General features: G+C 48.3%; 1 protein-coding gene across 2 annotated transcripts in view; it reads right to left on the bottom strand.

The window, feature by feature from the left end:
• Positions 1-27,214, bottom strand: part of ABHD12 (abhydrolase domain containing 12, lysophospholipase) — a 487,344-nt gene that overhangs the window by 141,907 nt on the left and 318,223 nt on the right. For both annotated transcript variants that reach the window (XM_085612333.1, XM_085612332.1), the window contains one exon: positions 3,519-3,638. In XM_085612333.1, coding sequence (XP_085468459.1) covers positions 3,519-3,638 — 120 coding nt within the window. The remainder of the gene's footprint in view (positions 1-3,518; positions 3,639-27,214) is intronic.

Here is a 27,214-nt window from a genome sequence, read left to right as displayed (position 1 = left end):
TCACTATTATTTTTAGGGACACTTTGCATTGTATGCTTGAGCCACACTCTTCTCAATTCCAGTCCTACTCCGAGGCTGTTCTGTTTAAATTAAAAATCCATGATGCTTTTACATTTACAGGCCTTCTTGTTTTTCATCCACCTGGCTCTAGAGCTAGGTTCTTGTCCTCCTGGGCACAATGTATTGAATCTTTTCTTTTAAAATCTAATATCTAACTATTCTTGGTGATTTTAATTGTCATTTAGATGCCTCTGCTTATTGAGAGGCCTTGTTTTTATCAAGCTTATATCTATCATGGGTGTCATGGAGCTTGTTCAGTTCCCAACACATTTGGCAGGGCATATCCTTGATGGGATTTTTACTAACTTTGCCGGAAATCAGCTAGGGGAAGTCACCGAGTTAAGTTGGTCGGACAACTGGGCAGTAGAGTTCTGGGTTGTGGCCACATCTTCTCTGTGTCAGTTATGGCCTTCGAGTACATTTAATATGAGTAGAAACTGGAAAAAGGTTTTGAGTACTCATCTGCAGGAAGCTCTCGCTGTTGCTCCATTTAGGCCATACCAAGATGGAGACTTGATAGCGGAGGAATTTTCCAGTTGAATTAGGTCTGCTTTAGGTGAGACAGTCCCACTGAAAGCATGAGGGTCCTTCAGAAGGGCATCATCGTACGCCCCTTGGTTTACAGATAAGCTTAAAGAGTTGAGGTAGAACTGCAGCAGGCAGGAAGGCAAATGGCATATAAATTTGGATCATGCTGAAAAGAGAAAACACAGATCTCTTTTGCAAGTCTATTAAGGAGCCATTTATTTTAGTCTAAAGTGGAATTTTTCACAATTAAAATACCTCTAAGGAGCTTTTTAAAATCTAATTCTCCGTCTTTGCTGAACTCAGGCATCTCCCAATCTTTTTTTTTTTTAGCAACACATTTGATTGATATTTGGTTTGACATTACATTGTGGCAAACATGGCCCATCCAAACTTGCAGTGCAGTAACAACCCGCCGCCCACCCCGATGACACAATTCAGAAATTACAAAAATCAAATCCACCATCCTTTCTTCCAATGAACAACACATTAAGGTTCCCTTTATGAGGGATACAGGTCTGTTGTAGGGGGCCAGGGGCCTTATAGACCGCCACCATATTGTCGTAATTCTGTGTCCAGAGGGAGCCTCCATCTTAGGCACCGGTACCAAGACTATACCTCGGTGGTGCATGCACCACTGCCATATCTTTACATGTTTCTGCGGGCACCCCCTAGCTCGGTACCCAGCTCCATGACCATACAATGATCCATTCTTTGCATCCTGGTGCCCACTGTGGGCGGTAGCATATCTTTCCACTGCCTTGCAATGTCACGTTTAGCCAACGTTAAGCCTTCCACCAATCTTTTTGTGATGACTTAGTGGTGACATTCAGAAATAAGATCTTGAATATTTATTCTGAGTTCAGCTTCCCTTGCGGGCAGGCTCCAAGCACCAATGGGCCCCTCCCAAGCCAGTAGAGAGTTCCTGAATGGTTCGGGGTGGCCCTCCATGTACTGTGAAGGGAGGGGGCCCTCAAGCTTCGTTACACTACTTCTCTCCTTGAGAATTATCCTGTGCTCTCTTGTTTTCCGCAGGTATCTGTGATACAAGTTAGAAAGTATCTGCTGAGCACTAAATCTGGATTTCCTTCAGATCCATGCCCCTCTAAAATTCTTCATTTAGTTCTTGTCATAGTGTCGAAACATTTTACTCAGACGATTAATTCAGTTATAGAAACAGCACTTTTTCCTAGCTCCTGAAAGGAAGCGAATGTTATTCCGTTGCTTAAGAAACCTAATTTAAACTTTGAGGAATTTAAAAACTATTGGCCTACCTCACTGTAGCCTACCCCATCGAAAACACTGGAGCAGCAGCTCAACCAGCAACTTAGGTTCATCAATATGCATGAACTTGTTGATCCATCACAGGCTGGCTTTAGAAGTGAGCACATCACTGAATTCGTATTGGTAAAGGCTGTCGAAAGCATCAGAAGCTTGGTGGACCGAAGGGAGGCCGCGATCCTAGCAATGGTTGACCTGTCCAGTGCCTTTGACACGGTCTCTCCTTTGCTCATAATGCTGTCTCTCTTGCAACTGAGCACTGAGGGTAAAGCACGCAGATGGTTGCAACCCTTTTTGTACACATGGTTCTAGATACTGAGATATGGACAGTTTATGGCCAAACCTTTTAGCCTCCCTTGTGGAGCGCCTCAGCGCTCTTCCTTCAGCCCAACTCACTTCAATTTGTATATTTCTTACCTTGCAACAATGATAAGCTCTTTCAGATTCCAGGTGTTGTCCAACGCGGACGACACCTAAATTATTGTTTCCATTATGGATAATGTCCTTATCTGTGGCAGCAAGCTTTAAGGAATACATGTCTAGAATCAGCTGGTGGATGAGGAACATATTTTGAAGTAAATGCTGTCAAGAACAAGGTACTTCTCCAATCAGCTCGGCAAAACATTTGGGGTTAATTTCAACGACAGGTGAGCTGTACAACCAGCTCCTGTTTGCACAGCATTATATCTTTGAAAAGTGTATTTCTTTTCATTCCCACTGAGTTTAGCAAAGCAGTGGGTCTGGCGTTGGTGTGTTCCCACCTGGACAATAACAATGCGCTCTACCTCAACAAAAACCAGGCCACTCATAATAAGCTTCAGGTAACCCAGAATACTGCGCCCCACCTCATTCTGGATATACATCAATCTGTCTCAAAGGGCTTGTAGACCGTGCATTGGTTGCTGGTTGGGAAACCTCTTATGTGTAAGGTCTTGTGCATGGCTCACAAGGCCTTACAGAACAGTGGGCAGAGGTTTTTAAAATTTCCCTGTCAATGGAATGAGCCTTAAAGGTTGCTTTGTTCTGCATTTAAGAGATATGTGGTAGTTCTGAAAATCTGCATAGCTAAGTGGGGTGGTAGATCCTTTGCCTACACTGTAGCCAAGCTCTGGAACAATTTACCCATCAACACAAATAGGGAATATACATGTTTTTCTCTTTTTGCAGGCAACTTAAAACCTGGATTTCTTTGTTCCAGCCCTACTAATCAGATGTTATTGTTTTTCTTCTGTTCTCTCTTTTTAGTGCTCTGATTTTTTGGGGGGTTTACTGGTGCATTGACACCAGGGTGTATTGGTTGTACTGTATAAATATATTTTCATTTCATTTTGTTTCATGCAATAAAATCATTAGGAAGGGTTTCGAATCAGGGAAAAAAGTATGTCAGCTATTGTGCAAGTACTGTGCTTGAAGTTCTCCACAGCGACTGATCCCATACAAATGCACCCGTGTTTTAACCTCATTCCACTCACACATATTACACTGTATTTGAATTACATTAAGAGGCATACCCATATTTTTATGTAAATTGTATTAATACTTAAAGGGAGCAATATGTATCCCACTGTAAAAATGCATAATATATCTTAAAGTACATGAAATAGTGAAAATAAAAATGTGTGTCACCAACAGACACTTTGGTATGGGCTTACCGAGTGCCAGAATTTCCATGCAAGTAAAGAATCACAGGATGGTTTAGAGCCAATGTTTCCTCATACCACATTTGGTCCTTTTCTTGGGCATTTTTCCATAAGGTTGCAGGGAGTGTGTGCCTGTGAATTAAATCACATTAAAAGACGTAAGTAAATACTGAGCTGTGGCCATGTTATTTTCAGCCTCCTTGAAAGTAAGCAGGATACAGAAGACTAAGAGAGTGTATGTCAAACAAAAAGCCTCAACACAATAGGTCTAAGTTTGAATCAATGAAGACAATGTTTCCGAGACTGATGTCATTTGAGATGTCATCAGTGATGTCACTGACTATGTCATGAATGATGTAATATGTGATGTCATCAGCAGTGCATTGCGGGGGCGCGAGTTATAGTTAGCTGAACTAACTATAACGGCCGAATTTCTCTGGTTTTGTACGAGTGAAATGTCCAACTAACTAGAACGTCCCTGACACCTGTGGGTTTTTCAGTGATTTCAAAGATTTTTTAAATGCTAATTTCTAACTATAACGTCCCTGAAACCTATGGTTTTTTTCAGTGAATTTCAAAGGTTTTTTAAATGCTAATTTCTAACTATAACGTCCCTGAAACCTATGGTTTTTTCAGTGAATTTCAAAGATTTTTTAAATGCTCAAGTCGTAGCAATCCCATTGTGTGGGACTTACTGGAGGTAACAAGAGGGGTAGTTGGTCCCCAAGGACATCCTTAGGGGCCAACTACCCCTACTATTACCTCCAGTAAGTCCCACACAGCAGCATTGGTAAGTACTGGTAGCAGGTCCCTAGGGACCCTCAGTATTCAAGGGGAATGAATTCCCCAACTAACAACGCGCGTTTGCAGAGTGGTGGAGAAAGGGGGCATGGCCTCCGGCTGGATGCCAGCTTTTTATCAAATATATATATTTTTTTTTTTTACAACGGGGGCTGTGTGGCCCCCCTTCTTTTACATTTTTGTGGCCCTGGGGACCCCATCCCCCAGGGCCTGACCACTTATTATAATTTTTTTTTTTTTTTCGGGAAGGGGACCACGTTACCCCCTTCCCGAGGCCATTTTCCGCCCCGGGTACCCCATCCCCAGGGGGCATGGCCATACTTTTTTTAATTCTATTTTTTTAATTATTTGGAGGGGACCACGTGGCCCCCCTCCTCAGATCACTTATGGCCAGAGGACTCCATTTTTTTTTTGTTATTTAATTTTTAATTAGAGGGGAGGGGGGCCGCGTGGCCCCCATCCCGGGCCACTTCTGGCTCCGGGGACCCCATCCCCCGGGGCCTGGCCTCTCCATTGGGGACCGTGGGGGGAGCCCAAATGCCCCCACGGTCTCGCCGGCTCCCCACCTCCTGCGGGAGCCAGCATTGCTTTTGCACAAGGGGAGCTGCAGACATGCAGCTCCCCTTGTGCAAAAGCAATCCTGCTTTGCTTGATTGCAGCGATCAATCAAGCAAAGCAGAGTTTACTATGACAAACGGCAATGTCCCGGGGGTGGGCACCTCAGGACATTACAGGAGCCAGCCCTGGGGGTGGCGGTTCCCAGGGCCATCAAGGGCTCCAGGAGGGGGGCCACGCCACTCCCCCTCCCTTCATTTCAAATGCCCAGGGGAGGTGGCGGTCCCCAGGGCCGGGGGTCCGTAACAGACCCCAAATTAGAATATTTAGTGCCCCGGGGAGGTGGTGGTCCCGGGGGCGTGTGGGCCCACACCTTTTTCTAAATAAACAAACAGAGCCCTTTGGGAGGTGGCGGTCCCCAGGGCTGCGGGGGGGCGAATGCCCCCGCGTTTAATTGGCAAAGCCTCGGGGAGGTGGTGGTCCCCGTGGCATGTGAGGGGGCTCGAGCCCCCCACACACATTTTAATTTTTTAAAATAAGAAGCCCGGGGAGGTGGTGGTCCCTGGGGCTGCGGGGGGGCTGCGTGCCCCCTGCAAATCATCAATGAAGCCCTGGGGCGGTGGTGGTCCCTGGGGCTGCGGGGGCCCCCGCTATATAATTTGGGATTGCCCCCGGGACCTGGCCCACCCGGGAGCTTAACAATAATGAAGCAGGAGAGCCCACGAATTCTGCCGTTTAAAAATGAAAATGCTCTTTTTGGCCCTGGGGGTCCCTGTGAAACCCCCTCAGCAGGCCTAGGAGGTCAGGGTGTTTCTACCATGTCCCCTTTTCTTGTTTTTTAATGTTTTTTTCACTGTTTTCTTGTGACTCGGTTACAGAGTCACAAGATGGCTGCCAACACTTCCTGGTTTGGAGTGTTGAAAGCTAATCAGAGTGAAGCTCATGCCCGGGAGGGTTCGCAAACCCTCCTCGGTGCTCAGATATTGAAACTTTTCTTTTTCTAATTTCTCTGGAACTACTGAACAGATTTACACCATTTAAAAAAGGGCTCTTTCTGAACCAAGACCTACCTTTTTGCCAAATGTGATGTAATTCCGTTCAGCAGTTCGGGCTGTAGCTTTGTCTAAAGTTCCTATGGAAATTAACATGGGGAAATGCGTTTTGGGAACCCCCCTTTTTTCTCGGCCCCCGCTTGAGGAATCACCCCGAAACTTTCAAGACAGAAGCTGACCGGAGCGCCCCATTAGTTTTGAAAAATGCGCGAAGATTCGTCAACCGGCGCCAAAAATATTTGTAAAAGAAAAACACTTTTGGAATAGAAACAAGGTTCTAACTATAGCTACCTATATAGTTAGGATCAGATTAAAATTTAGTAGTTATAGTTACCTGACCTAACTATAACTTATGCCCCCACAATGCATTGCTTCTGACCTCACATATTACATCACTCATGACATGGTCAGTGACATCACTCATGACATCATTGATCACATCTTCCCATGCCCTTTCTTGTCTGTGTCCAGCCCCTACCCCTATACCTTCTGCCCTCCTTGGTCCTTTGTGCATGCCCCTGCCCCCTCCCTCTTACCCACCATAGCAGTTGTGTTGCCAATAACCCTCCCGCTTGCCATGCATGGTCTTCGGCCACAGACCACACCCACCTGCCCTGGGCGGCGGCTTGCTGCCCCCGATCCCCTCCCACCTTCCCTCCGTTGTCTTGGTGTATGCCATTATAATCTCTGCCCTCCATGGTCAATTTGCTGCTCCTGCCCTGCCCCCTTGCCCTGTGTACTCCATTTTCCATGTGCAGACCCCTATCTCCTCCCTTGCTTGGTCCGTTGTCGTGCCCCTGCTCCCTCCCTCCTGCCCTTCATGGTCTGTTATGCAGCAAATGCCCCTCCTGTCTGTCCGGTATGGTCAGATTGCTGCCCTTGCCTCTTTCCCGTCTGCTTTCTGTTGTCCATGTGCATGGCTCTGTCCCCTCCCTATTGCTATCCATGGTCCGTTGTGCTGCAAATGCCCCTCCTGTCTGTCCGGTATGGTCAGATTGCTGCCCTTACCTCTTACCCGTCTGCTCTCTGTTGTCCATGTGCATGGCTCTGTCCCCTCCCTATTGCTATCCATGGTCCGTTGTGCTGCACTCACCCTGCTTGCCCTGTCTGGTGTAGTGTGCTGCTGCAACCCCTGACGCCTGTCCTGTAAGTTCGGTTTGGTGCCCCTGCCCATCTTACTCCTGCCCTCTGTTATTTGAGTCCATGTCCCTACCCCATTCCTCCTGCCCTCCGCGATCCAATGTACCATACCTGCCAACATTTTAAACTTGGTAGGGAGGAGATTTCGAAAACAACGTGGGGAACTGATTTTACGCATTGACATACTGAAAAAGAGGAGATTTTAGACAGGAGACCGATAAAATAAAGCCCTTTTGGGCTTAAAAACATTAGGAGTCTCCTACCTAAATCGGGTCTGTTGGCATGTAAGGTTGTACTGCCACTGCCTCTGCATTAGGCCCTCACTGGTCTGTTATATCGCCAGTCTCTCTAACCTGTCCTGCATAGTTGGTTTGTTGACCTGACACCCATTCCTCTGTCCTCCATGGTCTGTTGTGCTGCCACTGCCCCTCCCGCCTACCCAGCGTGGTCAACTTGTTGCCTCTGCACCCTCTTCCCAGCGCTCAATTATCTGAGTCTGTGCCCGTGGCCTCTGCTTCCCAACATTATTCTAATAAACAACTAGATTGCTAACATTCCATATTTGTTACAAAAGTGTGGCACGCCTGACGGCATCTTGGTAATCAAAACTGTATTACCTAAAGCATTTTATTTAGAAATTATACAACTGAGAGGGTCTTAATCCATTAAAAATTATGGTTTGTGCTCTAAAAAAAACTAAGATGAGGACATATTTGATTTCTCAAATAGCGACAAAGCACTTTTAAATTATTTGGTATTTATTTTTTTATCCAGTTGATCACTTGATTATATTATACACTTAGGGAAGAGGATGTGGCATTACGGCTAGAGCTGCAGACTTTGAAACTGAGGAACCAGGTTCAAGTTTTGGCATCAGATCGACATCCTGTGATTCTGGACTAATCACTTAATCTCCCCATGCCTAAAACCAAAATGAATAAGTCCTTGTGTAATGTAACTGATACTCTTGCAAAGCACTCCAATACTTGTGAGTCAAGTCTGAGATATATAAAACTGCGAAAATCAAACAAATTAAGTGTTTTGCACACTTCTGTCACTGGGCTATGCTTGAGCTACATTTGTGTGATATTTGTGCTACGTTTAAACTCTTTTTTCTTTGGTGGCCATCTTGGGAGACTTATTGGTTAAGAAGCTCCCTAATTTCTTCATTTACCGCAGTATCCTGAGTAGAAAATGCTGTCAGTTTTCCACTTTGATTCCATCAAGATAGCGTTCAGGTGTGCCACACTTCTGGCATAGATTCAGAATGTTAGCACTCTAGTTGCTCATTATAATACTGTAGGAAAGCCAGTGGAAGCTCCTCCGTAATGGCGGAGGAGCAACGGCGAAGGAGCGTTGCCCCACAGCTCAAAGCCAGCAGTTGAAAAATAAAGTGGTAGTAAAACAATTTTATTATCATTTTATTTTATTTTTTAAGTGACTGGCTGAGCCATGTGTGTGTGTAGGGAGGGGCGGGGCTGGGCCGGGCCATGGCAGGGAGGAGGAGTAATGGGCACTGTAAGTGCAGTGTCCAGTTTGCCAGCCATCTTAGGTTTCTCCAACCCAGTTGTGTTCCACAGTCGGGTGGAGAAACGGCACAGAATCTCTGTGCCTTGGCAAGCGTCAAACCTGCCCACCCATGCCAATCCCGGAACTGCTCTCATAGCATGAGAGCAGCATCTGGATTGGATGGGGAGTCTGTGATGGTGTCCAAGGGACTGGCGGGAGCAGCAGGACAGCGGAGGAGCACCGAGGCACGATGCGGCCAGAAGCATCAGGTTAGTCTATTTTTTTACTACAACTCATAGAAAAGGCAGCTGACCAAAGGCTGCAGCACCGATCCTGTGTCCCAAGTAGTTACCACCTCAAGAACTCAATTATATATGTGCACACTCCAAAAGCACCTGCTGCCACCTAGGCCCTATAAAATGGGCATTTAAATTTCCACAACATAGAGGTGCACCAAACTTTGTGTCATGGGTCATGGTACACATAATACCTTTGTGGCAATTAGTGCAAAAGGCCAGAGGCATCATGAGATGGTCGGATGAATGGGCTGTGATATGGAGAAAAGGAGAGTAGCGGGGTCTGGGTAGTGTTGTGGGGTAGACTCCAGTAGAGTGGGGGACATTGGAGTGGAGTTGGGTAGATTGGAGTGGCGTGGTATGGGCTATATTAGTGTGGGGTAGATTGGAGTGGGGTAGATTGGAGTGGAGTAAATTGAAGTGGAGTTGGGTGATCTGAAGTGGACTGAATAGGGGTAGATTGTGGTAGAGTGGGGTAGATTGGAGTGGTGTAGATTGGGGTGCAGTGGGGAAGACTGGAGTGTGGTGGAGTGGGGTAGATTGGGGTAGACTGGAGCAGAGTGGGGTAGATTTGAGTGGAGTGGGGTAGACTGTGGTAGAGTGGGGTGGGGTAGACTGAAGTGGAATGGAGTGGGATAGATTGGCATAGGGTAGATTTGAGTTGAGTTGAATGGAGTAGATTGGGGTGGAGTGATGTGGTGTAGCCTGCAATGGCATGGGGTAAATTGGAGTGGAGTAGGGTAGATTGAAGTGCAGTAGTTTGGAGTGGTGTGGGATGGGGAAGATTGGAGTGGGGTAGACTGGAGTGGGGTAGATTGTGGTAGAGTGGGGTACATTTGAATGGAGTGGGGCAGATTGAAGCGGAATGGAGTGGGGTAGATTGGAGTGGAGTAGATTGGGGTGTAGTGATGTGGGGGTAGATTGCAGTTGAGTGGGGTACAATGGAGTACATTTGGGTAGATGGGAGTGGCATAGAATGGGGTAGATTGGAGTGGGGGGGTGGAGTGGGGTAGACTGGAGTAGATTGGGGTAGATCGGTGTGCAGTGGGGACGACTGGAGTGCAGTAGATTGGAGAGTGGTATATTGGAGTGGAGTAAGGTAGATTGGAGTGAGGTTGATTGAGGTTAAGTGAGGGTGATTGGGGTTGACTGGAGAAGAGTGGGTAGAATCGAGTGGAGTGGGGTAGGCTGGAGTAGAGTGAGGTAGACTGAAGTGGGATAGATTGGGTTAGAGGGGAGTGGGGTAAACTGGAGTGAGGGGATTGAGGTAGAGCAAAGTGGTAGAGGGGTAGAGTGGAGGAGTAGTTGAGAGAGTGGAGTGGGGTAGATTGGAGTGGAGTGGAGTAGACTGGAGTGGGGCAGATTGGGGTGGGGTGGAGTGGACTGTGCCTGTGGCCATTAGGCTGCATCCATTGCCCCTAAGTGCATAGCAACCCTATCTCAAAGCTCTTTCAGTGGAATGCATGTGATAAAGAGGATTTGGGCATAGGTTTTTAGGAGAAATTGAGTAGTTGGTTCACTGTATAAAACTGAAGCATTTTAAACAGACACATAATCCGTATGTGCAGAGAAGAGGAGGAATACATACAAGACTGAGGACACGGGTTTTAAGGAGAAATGGATTAGCTACAGCGCTGCCCAAAACTGAGGCGTTTTAAAAATCCACATTCTTTGTGGTTGCAAAGGTACACATTTATCCAAAAAGATTATGTTGCTTAGTGGCAGCCTGGCTTGAAGCATGTGACTGGACTGTTTGTCTGGAAAGTCCATGGGGGTCCAATTTCAGACTTGTATATGCTTTAAACAGACACATACTTTGTATGCGCAGAGAAGAGATGGGGCCCACAAACACATGCAGTCAATTTGTTTGGTGCTATAAAAGGAAGTGCCAAGCTATAAAAGAAAGTCACAAACTGCTTTATTAGTCTGTGCCATTTGTTTGGTGCTGTAAAAGGAAGCATCGCATTCCAAAACAATTTAAGGCAACAACAAACAAACCTGTAGGACAGAAGTTAAAAGCAATCCAAAGGTGCCGCATGGAAGTGGAAATGATGGACACAAAAATGAAAAACAAAGTACCTTGAATCACAGCATGGCCAGTGGAAGGACTCTGATCAAATGAAATCAATTAGTACTTGGTCCATGCTATGGAGATCTAAAAGGAAGTGGCGTAAGGCATATGGTGGGCCATTAGGAGGTAGCTAAAAAGAATTCCAATGAAACCAGAAAATGGTAAGTAATGGGTCAGCTCCAAGCTATTTACTGTATACAATACACCTTGTAGCAACAGCACATGCACACTGTTAAGCAGACCTAAAAAGGAAGGAAGAAATCAGTTTAGATTGAAGGATACAACAATGGTGAACTGACAAGGCAGGACAGGGAAGAAGGAAGGAAGCGATCATCAGTGTGCCAGAGCAGAACCCAATGGGTTTAATTTCAGTGTAATGAGATTGTGCACGCCTGCACAATTGTAGTGTCATTGCACTTCTGTAAATTCCCAGTGCTTACCTAGTAATAAGGACTGGAAGAGGCTGGGAGGGCTGGTTCACAAATACTGCTTTAGAGCGAGCAGGCAGCTGTGCTCGGGAGGAAAGGGGTAGAATAAAACAGACTATTTTGTCTGTGGACTCGGATGAGTTAAAGGGGAAAATTACGTCACTCAAAGTTCAGGTTGCCATTGCCCCATGCAGTATGCTGCAGTGGGCAGAAGAAACTGTGAATGACACATGAATTACTGAAAACAAAAGGTCCTTAAACAGGCTAAGAGGATAGGGGCCAACATATTGCTCCTACAAGAAACACACATGATGGGTAATACGGCTGCTATACTGATCAAAAACCAGGTACCATTTCTATTAAAGAAACCTTGGTCTGATCCCGGGGGACGCTACAAGGGGGTCACTGGTCTCCCATATGGAGAAACCCTAAAACTGTACACTATTTACGTCCATCCCCCGCTGGGAGAGACGTGTCTGGAGGCTGTCAAAAGATTAGTTGAGGTGGTGCTGGAGGGCTCATGGTGCTGGGGATCGTCTGGAACAGCAAGATGGACGCGTCGGAGGACAGATGGTGAGGGAAATCCCGGAGCCGGGACAAGTGCTCCTTGATGGCCCCATCCGTATGAGCCTTGGGCCTGTCAGACATATGAAGGCTACAACACCCAGGTGAAGAGGGTTACACCTTTTATTCTCACCCACTTCACTCCTTTTCCCGGTTAGACTACTTCCTCATACCAAAGTTACAGACTCATAATGTCACACAGACATGAACACTTGCCATGGGTCTGTCAGAAAACACACCAGTTAGCCTCCGCATGAGACTGCAACACTGCCGTTTCCTATTGCGATAGAACATGGCCACATGGTCCATACCAGACACATACTACATGGACCACACAGGTCGGTCAATTGATTGCTACTTCGCCTCAAATTGGTGGATTACCAGGGTACCCTATGGGAAGCCTTTAAAGCCACCCTCAGTGGGGTGGCCATAAGCTATTCATCGGGGGAAAATAAATGGGGGTACAGTCCCTTACCCTACTAGAAGCTTACATTTCAGCCCTCGATTCAGACCAGTTGGCCCGCAGGGAACTGAAACACACAAACAGCTCCTCCTACAGGTTCAGACGGACAAGGCGAGGGGAATAAGGCTCGCTTCACGGAGCTGTATTTACCAGTGGGGGGACAAATCAAGGAAATTACTTCATAGACTGTGTACCAACATTCAATATCACACATCGATCCTATACCTCACAGATCATGCCAACTGAAAAATTACTGACCCCGGCCTGATTGTTCAACAATTCTCATCATATTACCTGGGGCTCTAAACCCAGCAGACCACTATTTCGACGGAACTCATAGAGGAATTTGTGTCTGACGTCCCATCCTGAGTCTCTTGGCAAGTGAAAGGGCCTCCCTGGAGGGGGACCTCACAACAAAGGAGCAGCTGTGATCACAAGTCCTAGATCAACTTCAATCAAAAAAGACAGCGGCCCAAAGGGTCTCCTGGCTCTGGATGGGCACCCAGACGCAGGACATTTGAGTGGAGGGAGGGACTCTCGGATAGAGTGACGCTGTACATGGAGGACATACTGATTTTCATGTCTGACCCCAAAATCACAGGCCCAAGAGTCTTGCACATCCTTAAGAAATTCGGCGACACCTCTGGTCTGCATCTTAATGAGGCAAAATCCTCAGTGTACCCGGCTAATTCCTAACCACGAGACCTTAGATGTACAGCAGATCTTCAGGTGGTTTGCCAAGGGTTTAGCTACCTAGGGGTGCATATCACATTGTACACATTGTAATCCAACCACTCACAGAGAGGCTAACCTCCGATGTTAAAACATAGTCCCCATTGCCTGTTGCTGCTGGGTACGGCTGCCATTTTCAAAATGGCATCTCTGCTGGGATTCGTACATCATACATCAATTATAGAACTACCCCTATGAGGTAAATTCCCCCGTTCCCTCTTCCACAAACTGAAATCCATGTTATGCAGCTTCCTGTGGAATCAGTGATTCCCCTTCTCTGCTCATGCTAAATGCTATCAAACGACATACCTTGAGGGAATAGCTACAAAACGTCTAAGCATATTACAGAGCATCATATTTATTGGTTTTCAATGAATGGTGGAGTGATTCATAAGGTAACCAAGCGTATGTATTGGAGAACCACATCCTGGGAGGCATCCCATTTAATTTCCTTCTATAAGGAGGGGAGAGGGGTTTGATGCTCCCACAGGCGACCGTGGTGGTATTGAAGCAATGTAAGTCCACCCTGAAACAGATGGGGTGGGAAGGGAGACATACGGAACAGACACCTCTGTGTGTGTGTTCGGGGGTGTAACCTGGCTGCGACAGACAAAGGCAGCTCATTGAGATCACTATCCTCAAAGACGTAATGGAAGGGACTACCCTTAAATCATTCCAAACCCTACAGATAGGCACAATTGTATAGATATCTCCTACTCAAACATGCTTTTAATGTCTTACAGTGCAGGGTTAGAGGATCTCCCCAAATTCAACCCACTGCAGAGTAACTGCTTATGGGAGAGTAGGGGGCTATAAACCGATGAAGATTTACTGCTCACTGCCCCTCAATCAGCACGACCCTTCAGTGTACTGTGCAACACTTGGGAGACAGGCTTAGGGGAACTTACGGAGGAGGAGTTGGCGATGGCTAGGGCATCCCCTTGGGGCTCAGTAACAGCAGCCAGATTCCATTTAATGCAACTAAACTACCTCCACAGAGTGCACCTCAATCAGGTGGAGGTTGTGGAAGATGCGAGTGATCGAGTCCCCTTCTTGCCTTCGATGCCATGCTAATGAGGGTGTCTTCATTCATATGTTCTGGGCATTTGACAGACTGACCCCATTCTAGATGAGTGTCTCCTCCTCATGGAACCCTAAACTGTTCCTACTGCACAGAAGTGACAACTTCTCTAAGAATAAATACAAATGGGCACTACTTGAACCAGGCTATTAGTTATAAAACAATATATAGTTCAACACTGGAAAGATGTGGCATCCCTAGAAGTTGGGGAGTGGAAAAAGTAAGTAGACCACTGTATGGGAATGAAGAAATCAGTGTACACGGTCCAGGGTTGTCCCCAGAAATACAGGTGTGGACTGATTACAGGGGGCGATGTTTAGAGTCCATACAGTCTGGGGTTGAACATCTACAGATGAAATTAGGAACTATGGAGTGCGCACTAACATCGGAGAACTTCAGGAGGTTTCAACCTGAACAGAACTATTTAAGGAGGTGGACTCATGGAGGTGGAAATGGGAGGATTGGGGTGGTGGTGGGGTACAATGTTGACTGCTGTTGCTTGTTTATCTTATGTGAAGGAAGTACAAGTTACTTACCTCCGGTAACAATGTATCTGGTAGAGACGATTCTAGAAGCAGATTCCTTAACGTAGAATTATCCCCAGGCATGAGACTGGACCCAGAAAATGTTCTTGTCCCAGCAACTCTGCGCGCCGGGGGGCGGCACCTCGCGACTCCGCCCCGCCATCTTCCGCGGGCGTGACGTCAGCGAGGTCACATAAGCCCCACCCCGGCGGGCTGACGTCAGTTTGCTTCGGAGAACATTTCCGCGCCACAACGCGGAGCCATCACAACAAAACTGAGGCGAGCATGGGAACAGTGTGCGAAAAAGCAGAGAAACAAAAGAGAGAGAAACAAAGGGTGAGGAACAGCACCAGTTGGCACCAAGGTACCGGAAAGCTATAGCAGCGAAGCCATAGCAGGGAAAGAGCAGAGCACCACTTTGAGGAACAACTGTGCAAGCCATGGCTATAGCACCAGTCGGCACTAAAGTACCAGAAGGCCATAGCAGAGAAGCTATAGCAGGGAAAGAGCAGAGCACCCCCCCGATGAACAACCGAGCAAGCCAAGGCGATAGCCATCCTGGAGGCACAAGTATATGAAAGCGCCGGAACAGAACGAGAGAGAGAGAGAGAGAGAGAGAGAGAGAGAGAGAGAGAGAGAGAGGCTGCAACCACAAACCACACAGTGAAGGGCCACAAGCCCGGAACAGAGGAGCAACAGCAAGCCACCCCCAGACTACACAGTCAAGGAGGGCCAGGTCCCCTGAAAGGAGCAGGAGGCCAAAGGACAGGTAAAGAATCCCCAATGCAGAAGACCGCAAGGGGATCAGAAACTCCAAACAAACAGAGGGAAAAAAAAGAGCAAAAGGAGACCCCTACACTGGAGATAAACCAGCTGGAGGGAAGCAAAGGCACACAGAAACCAACCATCCCTGTATCAAAAGAAAGAAGGGGGGATGGAACCATAAAGCAGAATCAGACAGCCTGACCGGAAGAAAACGAAGAGGACACCCACAGAAGACAAGCCATCCAGAGGGAGGAGAGTGCAGAAACCCAAGCAGAGGGTCCTCGCAGAATGGGGAGGAAGGGCGGGTCGTGAAGGAATCTGCGGCTAGTATCGTCTCTACCAGATACATCGTTACCGGAGGTAAGTAACTTGCACATCTGATAGAGACTACTAGCCACAGATTCCTTAACGTAGAACAGATACCCTAGCCATACCCAGAAGGGAGGAGGGCCTGCAAGAGAGCCTCCCCAGCAGGAAAGACACAGCGGCCCAGCAGGGGACATGTCACAGGAACAAGAAGGGAAGGCCAGGAGATACCAAGCCCAACTAAGGGAGAACCGCCCAACACCCCGCAGGGGGAGACAGCGCTCGAAGGGCCTCAAGGAACAAAAGAACCACCTCGAACCCCAGGGAGAAGAGGTAGAACTGGAGGCAGGGCCCGCCGTAAGAAGCACACACAGTAACAGGAAACAGCCAAAAACACCTCGGCCGCAAGCAGCGGACAAGGCAGGAACGGCCCCACCGTCAATAGAGCAGGCGTAGGAAGAAAGGCACCGGTGCACGTAGCCCCAGCGGAACCAGAGGCAGGGGCACAAGGGAACACATCAAAGGTCACGACGGTGGACCAGAACCAGCAGGCATGCGCAGGTATGCGCCACCAGCATCAGGCAACACCATGGAACAAAGCACCAGAACAAGCCAGGCGCAAGCCGAAGGCAGAGGCCAGGGAGGGCCAGGACACACCCTAAAAGAGGGGCCGGTCCAGAAACACACACTGACCCACGGAAGAAATGGGACCAGGCAGAAGAGAAAGAGAGAGAGACATGGAGGACGGGCCCAGGCCGTCAACCAGAACTTAAAAAGCTAAGGAAAGCTAGTCCCTCTGGATACCAGACAGAGGACCAGGCCGAAACGCCGGACAGAAGGGCGGAATCGCCACAACACGATGCCGCAGACAGCAGGCCAGACCGGTCTAGCGATGTAGCAAACATGGAGAAGGACCTGGGCGCAACGCAAGCTGGGCCAAGACAACTGTCAAAGAGACTGCACCTGCGATATACTGTGACGCCAAGGAGAGTAAGGAACCCGAAAAGGGTGACCACAACTTCCCAGCACATGACAGAGCTATGTAATAGCTACAAGTACCCCACATAGGGTATGCTATGTCCCAAGAAATCATGGGAACACCTCTTAGGAAAATATTCTGAAGCAGAGGAAAAACAGAAAGGCCTGCGGGTACAACCGCAGACGGCTTGCCAAGCAGCCAACAAAGAAGACACAATAGCCCCAATCTTAGGACCTACACGGGCGTACCAACAGCCAAAACCACAAGGCAAAAACGGGGAGCTGAACCAGCAGCCAACAGCTCTGAAGGGCAAACAGAAGGACCCTGAAGGCACACCAACCACACAGAACACACAACCGGGGCTACCGAACACTAGACCGCAGAAAACAATGGGAGAACACCTCCCAGAACACAGTAGAGGACCGACATCCAGGTTCACTGAGGAGGATGAGGAGGACGAAGCCCCACAAGGAACCGCTGAATGGTAGAATCCGCAGGCGCGTGAAACAAAAGAGCGCCATCGAAAGGGAGGTCAACCAGACGCTCCCTAACATTCTCAGGGAAAACACTATCCCTCAGCCAAGCATGGTGACGGAGGGCCACCGAAGAAGCCATGGTGCGACCACGCGCCTCAGAGACATCCAGAGCCGAGTGAAGAATAAACACCGCCAGCTCCCGGCCATCCAACACATGGTGCCGCAGATCAGCGCAGGCACCCTCCTGAGAAGCACAAGACAGAAGGGACTCCGCGGAATCCCACAAGCAAGAAGTGGCTCTGGCCAACACACAAAGCATGTTGAGCGCCCGCAAGGCAGCACTGGAGGAGGCGAAGATGTTGCGGCCCCATGAATCTAACCACCGGGCCTCCCGTGACGGAGGAGACAACACCGATGGCAAGGAGGGAAAGGCAGTCTGCAGAAGAGGGCCCCTGGTAGAAGTTTGGAAGGAAAGGCAGACAGGATCATGCGGAGCAGGACGGTGGTGGTGCAGGAGCGGCTGGGGCACCGGGTCCCCCGTGGCAGGATGCCCCAAGGCCCCCAACAGAGAATTATGGAGCGAAGCTTCAAAGGGAAGAAGCAGCTCCCATCCACCAGAGCCCTGATGGAGAACCCCAAGCAAATGATCCGCGGGGAAATGGGCAACCGGGTCGCCCATGCACAAAATCCCCGTAGCCGTGGAGACAGCCCGGGCGAAGGCAGCACTCGCCTCAGTAGGGCAACGCGGTGGGGAGAGCAATTTCTCCGTGGGCGACGGCTGTAAGCTAAGCCGGCTGTCCCCCAGCCCAACCGGAGGAAGAAAAGGCCAAGCTCGGAATGGGGAAAGGTTGACCGATGCCTCTGGGGAAGACTGTGGGCGGGGGGACGGGGAAGAGGCCTCCTTGAAAGACGCCAGGGAAAAGGCCACGACGCGGCGTCCCGTCTCCGGGGAAGAAGAGACAAAAAGTTGCCGAACCTCTGCCGAAGAGGGGGCCTCCAAAGACGAATCAACGACCCGACGCCGGCACGGCACCGTGGTGTCTGCAGTCAGCGCAACGTTGACCGGCGCCGAAGTGGACGCCGAGACAACCTCCGCCACGACTTGCGCAGCGGGAGAACGGGGCGGGGTCGGAGTCGGGCGGCCAAAGAACAGCACCAAAAAGGCACCGATTTGACCTCCGACAAGGCAGCCGCTTGTGTGGAGAGACGAGGGGGGCCCAGGGATGCGCCCCAGCCCCTAGCCAGCCCCTGTGGCGCCGCCAGGGCCAGCAGCCACTGGCGCCTGAGCGGCATCAGCTCGGCCTCGGACAAGGCCGCTGCCTGCCCAGAGGACCGAGGGGGACTCGAGGAGAAGCCCCGAGTCCCGGCAACCTCTCGCGTCACGACAGGGACCCCCACGGGGGTTTGCGGCGAGGCAGAGGCGCCGAGGTCCAAAGGAGGGAACCCCATAGAGCCGCACCCGATGACACCACATCTCCAAGACCTGAAGCCGAACCTGTCGACGCCGGAGCCGCCGGCTACTCCACAAAAGGCCCTGCACATGGCAAGGGATCCGCAGACGTCCCAGGAAGAGGAGGAGGAGGAGGAGCCAAGGAGGCCTGCAGGGCCGCAGCATAGGCCTCTATTTGGGCTCTGGTTGCACCCATGCCGGGAAACGGTGGGTAGGATGGTGACAAATGAGGCCGCACAACCCGCGGAGAACCCGCGCCCCCCACAGGGCGGGGATCGGGCCTCGGGGACAAGCTGCGACACTTACCAACAGGCGAGCGATGCCCTTGTGGCCTCGGAGAGGGACGATGTCAGAGACGGAAGCGGCGGTTCTTAAACCCTTCCGCGGGGGGCAGACGCGATGACGACACCGACCTGGACATGCGGGCCGAGAGGAGTTTCATCCGGCGCACCCGCCGGGACTTCGGCTTCATCTGCTGACAAGCCTCACAGTCTGCAGAGTCATGGTGCTCCCCCAAACACCACATACAAATGGGGTGAGGGTCCGTCGCCAACATCTGGCACGCGCAAGACGAGCACGCCTTGAAGCCCAAAGGCATTCGCACACTGTTCCCAAAAAGAAACGCAAAGCGTCAAAAGAAGGCCTGAAAACAGGCCAGGAACACGATCCGGATCCGCGTTGCACGCGGAAAAGAAGGAAACTGACGTCAGCGCGCCAGGTTGGGGCTTATGTGACCTCGCTGATGTCACGCCCGCAGAGATGCTGGGACAAGAAAATTTTCCGGGTTCAGTCTCACGCCTGGGGATAATTCTACGTTAAGGATAATGAATTCTTGAACTGATGGGCCACTGCGTTGCTAGATATCCTGATGATGTCAATAAAATGTGTTTTAAAACAATTTAAGAAAATAAATAATACAGCACTGCATCTTCCACTACAAGTAAAACAATATGTAGCCATATGTATAAAGTTTCTATTGACAGAGAATGATACCCAGAAGGAAATGTCCTCCATAATAAACTAACTAATCCATTGACTGATATTGGACACCCTGGTATATGATCTTAGCAACAAGCAAGGTTACTGGAATTATGCAGCAATGGAGGCCTAACTTATGCTGCAGTGTTGACTTATTATGCGGCAAGAAAAGCCAAATTTATTGGCAGCATGTGGCACATTTTGGTGGCAATAATATTTTGCTACGTTGTAATTTTAATACATATTAGAATTGAGCAAAAGTTTCACCTCAGTTTAATCAATGCTTATAGCAATGAGCAATTGACCTGTTAACCTTTGCAAAGGGTCTGTAGCTGCGCAGCAACTGGTGTGGCACTTTTTAAAGTCTGCATAGATCGCCATCTGGTGTTGGGCCCGGATGTTTGCACTTTATTGTTGTCCTGGAAAGTCTTTGGAAGTCACGGGATAGGTGGCTCCTCCTTTGGACAATAGAGCGCATGGGCATCGACTCCATCGTCAGATTGTTTTTTCGCCAAGAAGGGAAACGATGGAGTTTTGTAAGAAACAGAAAAGATGTCCATGTATGTTTATCTAAATAAGATAATACTGGAACAGATAAAGGTAGCCGGGGAGGTGGGTGGGCGTGTGTGGATCTACAGCTCTACATGCCAAGAACAGATGCATACTGGTAAGTAGCATTTTCCGTTTGAGGCATATGCGCTGTAGATCACATACTTATGCATAGATTGCATAGCAATACTCCTCCTTACCGGCGACCACCAGTGTCTGGTGCAGTAGTTTGAAATAGCGTTTTAAGTACAGCTTGGCCCACAGTAGCTTGTTGTTTTGCCTGCACATCTACACAATAGTGCTTTGTGAATGTGTGCGGTGTAGACCATGTAGCTGCTTTGCAGATATCATCTAGGGAAATGTACCCTAAAAATGCCATTGAAGCCCCTATTTTTCAATTTTCAAGTAGAGTGGGCTTTAGGGGGAATACATAGTGTTCAGTTTGCTTTGTGGTTGCAAATTTGTATACATTTGACAATCCACCTTGCGATCCCAGATTTTGATATGGGATTGCCTTTATGTGGTGGTGAGAAGGATACAAAAAGTTGTTTTGTTTTACGAAAAGGTTTTGTCCTGTCAATACAATAAAGGAGTGCTCTTTTTACGTCTAGAGTATGAAAAGCTCTTTCTGCGACTGTTTGTGGTTGCGAGAATAATACTGGCAACTCAACTGACTGATTGAGATGAAAAGGAGAGATAACTTTAGGAAGGAATTTGGGATTTGTCCTGAGAACCTCTTTGTTATGATGGAGTTGTAAAAATGGTTCTTGAATAGTTAGTGCTTGTAGCTCGCTGACTCTTCTAAGAGAAGTAATGGCCACAAGGAAAGCGACTTTCCATGTAAGAAATTGTAGCTCGCATTTATGCAGAGGTTCGAATGGAGGGCCCATTAGTCTTGTGAGGACAATGTTTAAATTCCACACTGGTCAGGGTGGTACCCTAGGAGGAATGATTCTTTTAAAGCCTTCCATAAATGCTTTAATGGCAGGTACCCTGAATAATGACAAGTGTTGTCTATTTTGTAAGTAAGCTGATATGGCAGCGAGGTGTAACCTAATAGATGTGTATGCTAGATTACACCTTTGAAGATGTAGTAAGTAACATATGATGTGTTGAATAGACACATCTAAAGGATTGATGCTGTTGTTATTACAGTATATTACAAATCTTTTCCACTTGGCCGCATAGCAGGCTCTAGTGGTGGGGCGTCTAGCCTCTTTGATAACATTCATGCAATCAGGGGGTAGGTTAAGGTAACCAAATTCTAAGACTTCAGGAGCCAGATCGCTAGGTTGAGCTGTGCTGGGTTCAGGTGTCTGATCTCTCCACGGTTCTGTGTTAAGAGGCGTGGGGAGAGGTGTAGTTTGTGGTGCGGGACTACTGATAGTTCCAGCAGTGTTGTGTACCATGGTTGTCTGGCCCATGTTGGAGCAACTAGGATGAGTGTCAATGAGTGTTGCTGCAGTTTGCGCACCACCAATGGAATAAGTGGGAGAGGCGGAAAAGCGTAGGCAAATTTGCCTGACCAATTCATCCATATCGCATTGCCGTTGGACAATGGGTGTGGATATCTGGCGGCGAAGCTTGGGCATTTTGTGTTGTAATGTGTGGCGAAGAGATCTATCTCTGGCTGCCCCCACATTTGGAAATAAGGTTGAAGGACTTGTGAGTGAAGTTCCCACTCGTGAATCTGTTGTGTCTGACTAATTAACAGATCCGCTATGCTGTTTTGGACTCCTGGTACGTGTTGAGCTAGGAGAAAAATGTTTTGAGGAATAGCCCCCTCCATATGCTCTGCGCTAATTGAGAGAGCTGTAGGGAGTGTGTCCCGCCTTGTTTTTGTATATAGTACATTGCTGTCATATTGTCGGTGCGGACTAGGACAGCTTTGCCTGATATTTGTTTCTGGAATGATTTTAATGTCAGAAAAACTGCTAGTAACTCCAGGTGATTGATGTGGAATAATTTTTGCTGAGGTGTCCATTTGCCTTGCATGGTATGATGTAAGAGATGAGCTCCCCAGCCGGAGAGCGATTCGTCTGCTGTTACTACAATCTGTGAAACCGGCTCTATGAACGGTCACCCTTTGGAAATGCTTTGTGTGTTCCACCACTGCAGAGAGTGATGCGTGCGGCCGCCTACCAACACCAGATTTGTCAGCTGAACTTGAGCCTGGTTCTACTGACGTGCTAAGCATTCCTGTAGGGGACGCATGTGGAGTCTGGCATGAGGTACTATGAATGTGCAAGAGACCATCATCCCTTTGAGCTGTGAACACTCGAGCTGGAAGAGAGTGTTGTGGTTGAAATTTTGTAATGAGACTTTGTATGCTTGCTATCCTCGGTGGACTGGGATATGCAAGGCCTTTTGAGGTGTTTATTGTGGCACCGAGATACCGTTGGATGTGGGACGGTTGTAGGTGAGGTTTATGGTGAATCCTTAGTCGTGAAGTAGTTGGATCGTGGCGTGTGTGTGATTTACACACTAGTTGTATGACTTGGCTTTTATGAGCCAGTCGTCTAAGTACTGGAAGACGTGAATTTGTTGTCTTCTAAGGTGAGCTGCAACTACTGCTAGACATTTTGTGAAGACTCTGGGTGCTGTGGTGACTCCGAATGGGAGAACCTTGAATTGGTAATGCTGACCGTCCACTACAAATCTGAGATATTTCTTGTGAGCGGGGTGAATGGGAATATGGAAGTAGGCGTCCTTGAGATCTAGGGCGGCAAGGAAATCGCCTTGTGTGAGCAGAGGAAGAACCTGTTGAAGTGTGACCATGTGAAAATGGTCTGATTGTATGTAAAGGTTTAGGGGTCTGAGGTCCAGGATGGGTCTCAGGGTTCTGTCCTTCTTTGGAATGAGGAAGTACAGGGAGTAAACTCCTGTGTTTTGCTGATGCAGGGGAACTGGTTCTATTGCATGTTTTTGTAGAAGGTTAAGCACTTCTTGCTTTAGCAGCGATAAATGTTCTGTTGACATTGGGCGCTGTCTGGGTGGTATGTTTGGTGGAGTAGAGGTGAGTTCTAGACAGTAACCGGTTTGAATGATTTGTCTCACCCACCTGTCGGTAGTGATGTTGCTCCTGACAGGTAGGAATTGTAGCAGTCTTACCCCAACCGGAGTGGAATGGTCCGGGGGAGTGGAGGGATGTCACTGGGTGGGGGTGGAGGTGGAGCGAGTATTGTTAGTTTTGCCTCTGCCTTTGTTATTATTGCTTCTGTAGCCTCCTCTATGATAACCTCTGGTAAAGGTTGTATGGGTGGGACTTTTGCAGGATGTGGAGAGGTTGTCAGAGGAGTACCCTCTGGAGGTGCCCCTATAAGAGGAGCGACAAAATGAAAGTCTGGGAGCTTGCGACTGCAAGGCTCCTATTGATTTAGCCGTGTCTGTTTCTTTTTTCATCTTTTCTAGAGATGCATGTCTATGTAAAAGGACACTTGTGTTGATGGCTCGGGAGGCGGTGTCTGCCAGATCTAGAGCACAACGAATGGAGGTGTTTGTTACAAGTTTACCCTCTTGTATGAGGACGTTGGCTTTTGCCTTGCATTTGTCTGGGAGGTGTTGTAATAGGGTTTCCAACTCATCGTAGTGTACCTTATCGTATCTAGCCAGCAAAGCTTGTGTGTTGGCGATACGCCATATGTTGGCTGCTTGTGACGCTGTTCGTTTACCAGAAGCGTCCAGGAGTTTTGACTCCTTGTCTGGAGGCTGAGCATCGCCTGATGTTTGTGAGTTAGCCTTCTTTCTGGTGTTGGACACCACTAAGGAATCCAATGGTATTTGTCCCTTGATGTAAACAGGGTCTGCTGGGGCAGATTTGTATTTTTTCTCTATTCTGGGGTTAATAACGATAGCCCTAACAGGATCTTTGCACACCTCAGGTGCATGTTTAATTACCCCTTTTAACATAGGGAGAACAGTAGTGGACCTTTGAGATGTATCAAACGTGTCCATTAGAAAATCCTCCTCCACAGTGTCTGTATGTAGAGCTACCCCGTGGTATTGTGCAGCTCTGTGAACGAGCTGGGTGAAACCCATAGTGTCCTCCGGAGGGGAAGGTCTAGAGGGATAGATGTCGTCTCGTGGCACATCAGGGACATCTGGCATGCCATAATTGTCCCATGGGTCACCTGGGATGTAAGGGTGACTAGGATCCCCTAAGGGTTCATCGTCTGCACCCTCCCCCATCCCCAGAAGTGTCATCATCGTCCTGTTGGAGGAGATGGTGTGGGGAGTGGAGATAGAGTAGGGGAGTGGTGTGGAGAGGGAGGTGGAGAAAGAAGTCTGAGAGGAGATGTTGCAATGTCCCTCTTCTTTGGTGGAGATGGAGCCGGTACAGGCATGTCCATTTTTTTCTTCTTGGAGCTGAGAGTTAGTTGACCTGCTTTTGGGTCTTTATGAAGAGTTTTTTGTGTTGGATCCGGTTGAAAAAGCTCTTCTTGTGGAGGTTGGTCTTTTGGTGCAGATTTTTTCGGTTCCGAAGGTTTGTCAGGCGCCGAATCTGGAGCCGATTTATACTGTTTAGGATTGGAAACGTGAGATTTTTTGGTTTCTGAAGGAGTCTGTGGTACCGGTTGTTTTTTCGGTTCCGAGGGTTTTTTCGGTTCCGTAGGTTGAGAACCTGTACTTTTTGGAAGTGGCTTTTTACTCGGTTCCGATGACTTTTTTGGAGTCGAGGGGTCGGTACCAGTAGGTATCAGTGCAGAGTGTGTTGATGTGGAGCCAGTGGTCGGCACGGAGGTGGAAGACCGTTTCTTTTTGGGTGCCGGGGATTGGGTTTCGGCACTGGCGGCAGGCTGACTCGATCCTGAGTGGCCTGAAGGCTTATGTGTTGACTTCTTTGTCAGGCCCAAAGGCGGGACGTGGAAAGTCTTGTCCCGGTGTGCACCTAGGCCCGAAGGTGAAGGTGATACCGAAGCCTTTTTCGGGGCGGTGGGGGAGGGGGAGGGGATCGTGGGCCGACGTTACTACTTACGACCCGCTGCCCTGGGGTGATGTCCTCAATGTCGGAGTCGTTTGCTTCGGAGGCGCTGACGAGGCCTTCTTCGACCCGCTCCTGCTCTGGTACATCAACGCCCTCCTGGAAGATGTCATTGGGAATGGATGTCGATGATCGAGCCATGCTTCTTTGAGCTCGACGATCCCGGATAGTTTTCTTGGAGCGGAAAGAGGCACAAGCCGGGCAGTCTCTGGCCTTGTGCTCCGGTGAAAGGCAGAGGTTACACGCCTCATGCAGATCTGTGTGTGGAAATTTGGATCCACATTGAGGACACTTTTTAAAAGGAGTCCTTTCCGTGAACCAGGTCGAATGGCATAGGTAGGCCCGAAGGCCTTCTTTGACGTCCGGAATCGAAGACTTCGAGCTTGTAGAGATGCGCGTTGAGTAGGAAAAGCGATCGGAACAATACCTAAGAAAAGGGTGAAGGATTGCGCGTCGAAAGTTGGATCGGTAACGGCACCGAACTGGAGATTAACACATCCGAGCCCGATGTTGGAAAAAAACAATCTGACGATGGAGTTAATGCCCATGCGCACTATTGTCCAAAGGAGGAGCCACCTATCCTGTGACTTCCAAAGACTTTCCAGGACAACAACAAAGTGCAAACATCCGGGCCCAACACCAGATGGCGATCTATGCATAAGTGTGTGATCTACAGCACATATGCCTCGAACATATATTTATGGAAATCAACTAATAAAAGAAAAGATATTCGGCACAGCTTGGACGCACTAGCTGCTGATCCCTTAAATTCTCCTTCAAGGATATTGCTTGCCAGATGCTATATCATTTGTAGGACGACTCTCCGGAGGTTGTACTGCTAAGTTGCATATGAATTTGACAGTAAACTTTGGGTATGGATGAAGAGGTTAAATGATGCCCCCTTTTAAATCATACTTTGGTAGGTATATATATCAAAGCTGTAAACAAATTATTAGCTGCATGGAATCTTCAGAGACCCTCCTACCAAGAGAAAAAGTAAGTATTTTATACAATTTTACCACCTATAAGAAACAGTGGGCACAACTCATACAATTAAGGGCACACACACTGTCATGTGGTCACATTAGGCCCGGGAAAGAACAACACCATTTTATACGCTCACGTTTCAACTTGACATCTTTTCTTGAACGTTGACACTTGACACACTTTTGCTTGCGTGCTTGTACAGATAATGTTCCACTAAATAACTCTGCTTACATTTACAAATCTCCGTAGGTACATTATCAGAACATTGAACATTCTGCACGAAATCTAAAGTTCACTGCGTAAAATGATGTTGTTTATTGCTGTTCATTCGGCGACAGTTTGTCAGGTTCGAATCAATGATGGCAGCCTGACTGGGACTTCGGCATGGTAACATGGGTGATATTTTTATACAAACTGCATCACCCCTTTGTATAGTTAGATTAGTATTTTGCTGGCACTGTGAGGTTGCCCCATGCTGGAATTCCAGCCCAGCTGATTCCTGTTTACTTCCTGCGAGAGATGAAGCCTAGCTCTCCAACAAGACAGGCTCTCTGATGACACTTACCCACAGGTAACAGGGGGAGAAAAATCACCCTACAGGGATTCTGGAAGATTCACCCACCCTAGGCACACTAGGTTAGGTAGCACTAGGTAAGAGCACAAAATAGAACAGTATTTTTATGCAAGAATGTATTCTCTGTTACGGCACTATGGTTGAACTAGTTATCTCCTTTACCATTCTCGTAATGCTGATTACGTTATTCTGCTCCCTTCTATTGATTATTTGTAGGAAGCTGGCTCTGTATATACTATACCAAAATGAGGTATAGTGTGCACAGAGTCCAGTGGGACCCCAAAGGTAGGCAGAGGTAAAAGTAGATAGCACCTTACTCTCTATTTGTGGTATAGTGGGCAAGCAGTACAGCTTCATCAAAGGGTAGTGTTAAGCATTTGTTGTACACACTCAGACAGCTAATGATGTCACACACTCAAAGACTGAACTCTGACCAATTTTGTTTAT

This window comes from Triturus cristatus, chromosome 6 (assembly GCF_964204655.1).
Source record: "Triturus cristatus chromosome 6, aTriCri1.1, whole genome shotgun sequence".
NCBI lineage: Eukaryota > Metazoa > Chordata > Amphibia > Caudata > Salamandridae > Triturus > Triturus cristatus.
The sequence above is the reverse complement of the archived record's forward strand: the minus strand, read 5'-3'. Positions and strand labels throughout refer to the sequence as shown.